At 45.3% G+C, this 6866-nt stretch overlaps 1 protein-coding gene across 1 annotated transcript in view; it reads left to right on the top strand.

The window, feature by feature from the left end:
• CDK5RAP1 (CDK5RAP1 mitochondrial tRNA methylthiotransferase) overlaps positions 1-1236 on the top strand; it is a 28379-nt gene extending 27143 nt beyond the window's left edge. The window contains exon 14 of the mRNA XM_068116346.2: positions 60-1236. Within this exon, the coding sequence (XP_067972447.2) occupies positions 60-167 (108 nt within the window). The 3' untranslated portion in view covers positions 168-1236. The remainder of the gene's footprint in view (positions 1-59) is intronic.
• The last annotated feature ends 5630 nt before the right edge of the window (positions 1237-6866 follow it).

Below are 6866 nucleotides of genomic sequence, written 5' to 3' on the forward strand. Positions count from 1 at the left end.
CATGGTGACGTAGAGCAGAACGACCAACTCTTCAACATGTGTTTTGTTCTGATTGACAGATAACGTCATCGACCTCTCAGACACTGAAAGGCTTTCCACTGTACCACACAACTCTGCACAGCTTCTACCAGAGCGCTGCCAATGCCGCGGATGCAGCTGCAGGTTGAGTGGTCCATGGCCTGGTTGCGACGAGTCTGAGAACACCTCGGATGCTGCAATCGATCGCCGGCTTTGAACGGCTCTCACCTTCCGTTCGTGCAGATACTTTACGTTAACTGGCAACGACCGGCATTCCTTCTCGGGACTTTTGAAAAACCCCAACTGAGGACATCAACCAGGAAGAGCATGCTGAATATTGCTGGAAATGAACCTGTGTACCTCCTACCTTGTTTATTTCGAACTCAAATAATCGTACAGTTCATCGATGTTGCAGGTTTTTGCATGTAGGGTACACGTCACAAATGGAACCTGTCTAGTTTACTGGGAAGAAAGGGGTATCGTGCACCCCCCGGAAATCGACTTCCAATCGACGTCTCTAGATCAGAAAAAATGCGTAGAAAACCATGAGCTATGTTAACAAATTGTAAAAATGTCCCACGTATCATTTTTATGCAAATTGGTGCCGCCATTACCGAAAGATCTATTTTTCGCTATATCTCAGCCGTTACTGCAGATAACTGAACAAATAAGGTGTCTAGACCCATGTTTTGAGGGTCAACTATCATAGTAAAACTATTATTGAAGTGACCACATGTGTCCGTGGCATACTAGTATGCAAATTAGTGCCGCCATTACCGAAAAATCATTTTTTTTGCCATATCTCGGCCAATATTGCACATAACTGCACAAGTAAGATGTCTAGACCCATGTTTTAAGGGTCAAGGATCATTAAAGGACCATTCCTGAAGTAACTATGTGTGTCCTTGGCATGTAAACATGTAAATTCTAAAGTGCCGGCATTACCAAAAATTTGATTTTTCGGTAATGGCGGCCTAATTTGCATAAAAATGATACTTGGGACATTTTTACAATTTGGTAACGTAGCTCATCGTTTTCTACGCATTTTTTCTGATCTAGAGACGTCGATTAGAAGTTGATTTCCGGGGGGTGCACGATACCCCTTTCTTCCCACTAAACTGGTCAGGAGGATTTTTCTTCTTCTTCTTCTTCTTCTTCTTCTTCAGTTTTATTTTCCATGGATCCTATAACCAAATAAAGTTAAGTTATCTCCTGGCATATGGCTGTCTTGGATGCCGATTATGAGAACATGTTATTGCGCTACTTCCTTGCACTACCCCTTTCCTTGGATGGCCGATTTTCTTAGATAACCGAGAGCTTTGGACTAGTTAGGAACTGAGATGGTTTTGTTGGCTAACCGAGAGTTCAGGTCGAGTTCAGAACCGAGAGGGTTTGTTTGATAAGAGCTCGGAGTCTCGTTCGGAAGAGAACAGATTGTGTGTGTGTGTGTGTGTGTGTGTGTGTGTGTGTGTGTGTGTGTGTGTGTGTGTGTGTGTGTGTGTGTGTGTGTGTGTGTGTGTGTGTGTGTGTGTGTGTGTGTGTGTGTGTGTGTGTGTGTGTGTGCGTGCGAGAGATAGAGATATTATAGTATTCAATACAAATTTTCTTTAGGGGTGCAGTTAAGTGTTTTTTTTGTACTCACAAAAATACTAAAAATAGACTAGAACAGCACTCTTGGGCGTCGACCGATATGCCTCAATCCACATTATTATTCATACTTGTACCAAGTTTGATTTAAATTCCTTAAGCTGCTCTCAACTATCACATTTTTACCTGACATGACCTTTGATCCCAAAATCTCATCAGGTCGTCTTTTCATGATCTTACTATAATTCACCAAATGTCTGTCTGTCCGTTCCCAGGTACCGCAAAAACGGCTCAACCGATCGCAACGAAATTTTGGGTGGGTAATCCTGGGACCCCCATGGAGTAAAATAGGATATATTGTTTTTTCCAATTTCAGCTTTGGTCTCCAGCATTTTCAGGTTTAGACTCCCACCTAACGTTATTGTCCCAGGTACCGCAAAAACGGCTGCACCGATCGCAATGATACACCTCCATGCCCGTGGGATTCCCACAGGTGACCCCACGAGTAATATATAATATACCAAGTTTGGTAAAAATCTCACCACTGGTTCACAAGTTGTTGCAGTAACAGAATTTTCAGCTAATGGGACCTTTGACCTCTTGGCCCCATAGTGCAATTCATTTATCTTCACATTATATATACTTGTACCAAGTTTGACTTGGTTCCCTTCAGCCATTCTTCGGTTATCAGGATAACAAAAACCTATAACAGACTCTGACCGTTTACCTCTCCATCTTTGCATCATAATATATCCTTATACCAAATTTGGTCAAAATCCCATCACTGGTTCACGTTCACAAGTTAGCTTGGTAGCAAAATTTTTACCAAACGGGACCTCTGACCTCTTGACCCCGGAATGTAATCAGTTCATCTTTGCGTCGTTATACATACTTGTACCAAGTTTGACTTGGTTCCCTTCAGCTGTTCTTAAGTTATCACGGTAACAAAAAACCTATTACAGGCTGCCCTTTGACCTCTTGATGCCAAAATCTTGTCAGCTCATCTTTGCATCATAATACATACATTGAACCTGTATGTACTAGTTTGGAGCCGGGAGGGTTTTGTTAGATAAGAGTTAGGGGTCTCGTTTGGAAGTGAATCGTGGGTATTTTAACTGTTTGGAACCGAGAGTGTTTTGTTAGATAAGAGTTATGTGTCTGGTGAGGAACCAACTTTGGTCAAAATCCGATCACTGGTTCACAAGTTATCATGCTAACAGGCTTTTTACCTAACATTACCTCTAACCTTTGACCTCATGACCCACAAAGTCTAATCAGTTAATCTTTATATCATTATACATACCTGTACTAAGTTTGACTTTGATCCATTCAACCGTTCTCGTTATAAACCTATTACAGACTCTGACCTTTGACCTCTTGACCCCAAAATCAAATCAGTTCATCTGTGCATCACAATACATACTTGTACCAACTTTGGTCAAAATCCCATCACTGGTTCCCAAGTTATCCCAGTAACAGGATTTTTACCTAACATGACCTCTGACCTTTGACCTTGTGACCCTCAAAATCTAATCAGCTCATCTTTACATCATTATACATACCTGTACCAAGTTTGACTTTGATCCATTCAGTCGTTCTCAAGTTATAAACCTATTGCAGACTCTGACCTTTCACCTCGTGACCCCAAAATCTAATCAGTTCATATGTACCTCATTATACATGCCTTCAGCCATTCTCAAGTTATTGCGGTAATGCAAACCTATCACGGATGGATGAACAGCAGGATGGACAACCCGAAAACATAATGCCTCCAGTGACGTCACCTGCAGAGGCATAAAAAAAACAAGTTGATTTCTTCAAAATTTCAACATCGCCGGGTACTCCTGCTAGATATTAGATAACCCAGAGTTAAGTGTCTAGTTAGAAAGCAAGAGGGTTTTGTGGATAAGCAAGAGTCCAGGTCTAGTTCGGAACCGAGAGGGTTTTGTGGATAAACGAGAGTCCAGGTCTAGTTTGGAACCTAGAGGGTTTGTGGATAACCGAGAGTCCAGGTCCAGTGCGGAACCGAGAGGGTTTTGTAGATAACCGAGAGTCCAGGTCTAGTTCGGAGCCGGGAGGGTTTTGTGGATAACCGAGAGTCCAGGTCTAGTTCGGAGCCAGGAGGGTTTTGTGGATAACTGAGAGTCCAGGTCTAGCTTGGAACTGAGAGGGTTTTGTAGATAACTGAGAGACCAGGTCTAGTTTGGTACCGAGAGGGTTTTGTGGATAACCGAGAGTCCAGGTCTAGTTTGGAACTGAGAGGGTTTTGTAGATAACCGAGAGTCCAGGTCTAGTTTAGAACCGAGAGGGTTTTGTGGATAACCGAGAGTCCAGGTCTATTCGGAACCGGGAGGGTTTTGTTAGATAAGAGTTAGGGGTCTCGTTCGGAAGTGAACCAAGAGTGTTGTAATTGTCGGATAACTGAGAGTTCGATGTCCAGCTTGGAACCGAGAGCGTTTTGTGGATAAGCGAGAGTTAGGTTTTATGTTAGGAACCGAGGGGGTTTTTTTTGTTTGTTTGTTTTGTTTTGTATACAGAATCGAGGCTCGTGAAAGAGCTAACATTTATTTCACAAACAAATCAAACAGACAGACAAAATATATAAAAAGAGGGAGCGGAAGACAAGATGGGGAGAGAAGAGGAAGCACACAAACACAACATTTGAGAGCAGGGACATCGGGAGATGTGTGCAAGGGAGAGGGCTTGGGGGGAGGAGGCGTGGGAAGGGGGGGGGGGAGGAGAAGTATAAAACACAAGGACACCAAGGACTTCCAGGACAGAAGTTGGTATTTCAAAAAAGTGGATTTGGGGTGAAATTAGCGGGGGTAGAAAAGATCAAGGTTTTGGATGGGGGAAGATAAGAGATGTTTGTGAACAGCTGTTTTAAAGACCTGGAGGGAGGAGTGGGATTGAAGAGAGTGAGGGAGTTTGTTCCAGAGGTGGGAGAAAAGAGGAGTGAAGGTGAGCAGAGAGTCTTGATTTTGGCAGTTTAACCATAAGAGGGTTGCAGGCAGATCTTGTGCAACCTGTGGGAATATTTGGGGGACAGCCCAGAGAGAGCTGGGGGGGCAAGGCCAGAGAGGAGTCGGTAGAAGACGGAAAGACCACAAACCTGCCTGCGGTGAGTGAGTGAAAGGCCCTTGGAGTTAGCTTCATCGCGGGAGATTCCAATGATTCTGAACGCTTTGGTTTCAACAGCGTGAAGACGAGCTAGGTGTGAGGCAGGAGAACCAGCCCAGAGGGGAGAGCAGTATTCCATTGAGCTGCGGATGAAAGCCTTGTATGTGGTGAGGAGCTCAGGTGTGCCAAGGAAGGACTTCGCACGACGGAGGATGCCCAGTCGGCGACTGGCTTTGGAGGCCAGATTTGAAATGTGGTTTTCCCAGGAAAGATCATGGCAGATAGTGAGACCCAAAAGCTTGAGTGACAGAACTTCTTGGAGAGGATTATTCAGAAAGTGGATGGGAGGGTTGTCCAGTCGGTCTTTTCGGAGAGACATCGTAAGAGTGTGAGATTTGTCAGGCTTGAAAGACATGTTCCACTTGTTTGCCCAGTCTGTGATTTTGTCCAGGTCTGCAGAGAGTGAGGAGGCTGCAGACTGCCGATCTGAGGGATGAGGAATGGAGCGACAGAGTAGAGTCATCAGCAAAGAGATAGAGAGGATTTTCAAGAGAGTCAGAGAGATCATTGATGAAGACCAGAAAAAGCACAGGTCCCAGAACACTGCCTTGGGGAACTCCAGCCTGAACAGGAAGAGGAGATGAGAGAAACCCATTCAGGGCCACACGTTGACTACGACTAGAGAGGACGTCCGCCAGCCATGCGTGGAGATTTCCATGGATACCAAAGGAGGAGAGTTTGGTGAGCAGAGCTGGGTGCCAGACCGTATCGAAGGCATGTGATATGTCAAGGGAGACCTTTAATTTCCTGTTTGGCGTTGAGGACCTCCATCCATTGTTGAGAAAGCAGAAGCAGCATGTCCAGAGTGGAGTGACCAGGTCTGAAACCAAATTGATCAGAGATCAAGCCATTGGAGAAGAGGAAAGATTTCATATCCGAAGCAATGATGGATTCCATGACTTTGCTGATAAATTGGGAGAAGGCTGATTGGTCTGTAGTTGCTAGGATCTGTTTTTGCACCTTTTTTGTGCAAAGCAGTCATGTTGGCTGATTTCCAAGCAGATGGCAGATGACCTTGAGCAAAAGAGAGGGTGAAGAGAACAGAGAGAGGGAGTGAAAGAGCGGAAGAACAGGATTTTAGGACCCGTGGGCTGATGCCGTCAGGTCCAGTTGCAGAATCAGAGTCGAGGGTTGACAGAAACTTGTCCACCTTGTCAGAAGGAAAGGACACATAGTCCAGGAGCAGCTGGGTACGACTGGGTATGGTGGGTACAGAGAGGGATGGGTTTGGGACAAGATTTGGAGACAAACACAGAGTTGAGGCATTCAGCTTTTTCACGTGCGGAGTCAGCTGTGTAGCCATTTGAGGTGAGGGAGGGGATGGAGGGGGAACAAACACCAGAAACAGATTTGACCAGACGCCACCAGGATTTGGAAGAGGGAGACAGATAAGAGAGTTCGGTCTTGAGAACGGAGAGATATTGTTTCCTGGCTCTCCTGAGGGTGGACACACACTTGTTTCGGGCTTTGTGAAAGGAAATGAGATTTCCTTCCGTTGGATTTGCTTTCCAGAAGACGAAGGCAAGTTGTTTCTGGGCAACAGCCTCACCACAAGATTCCGTGTACTATGGATGGGAGGAAGGGTATGACAACTGAAGACGAGATGGGATAAATCTGTGCATGAGAGAGAGAGCAATTTACTTTGGAAGAATTCCCAGGATGAGTTGATGTCAGAGGCGGTAGAGATGGGAGACCAGTCCAGATGATTGATGGCTGCTTGAAGACCGTGCCAGTTGGCCTGAGTGAAATGCCAGACTCATCGACACTGAGGAGGCTCTCTGAGAATGGTCAGAGAGATGTCCACTTTAACAAGCACATGATCAGATGAGCCGATTGGAGCAGAAGAAGAGCAGCAGACATTTTCAGGGAAGTTAGTCATAACCAAGTCGAGAAGAGAAGATGCTCCGTTGACTGAGATCCGGGTCGGGAAATTGACAGATTGTGTCAGTCCCAGTGAGTCGCAGAAGTCCTTTGCTGAGGAGCCATGGCTGGTGAGAGAGGTACCCACACCCAGCCAACTGGCATGGTGACAATTTAAATCACCACATATGAGGAAGAGAGAGTTGGGATGGGTAGATAGA

The sequence above is a fragment of the Myxine glutinosa genome, chromosome 5 (genome assembly GCF_964187855.1).
Source record: "Myxine glutinosa chromosome 5, kmMyxGlut1.1, whole genome shotgun sequence".
Taxonomy (NCBI): domain Eukaryota; kingdom Metazoa; phylum Chordata; class Myxini; order Myxiniformes; family Myxinidae; genus Myxine; species Myxine glutinosa.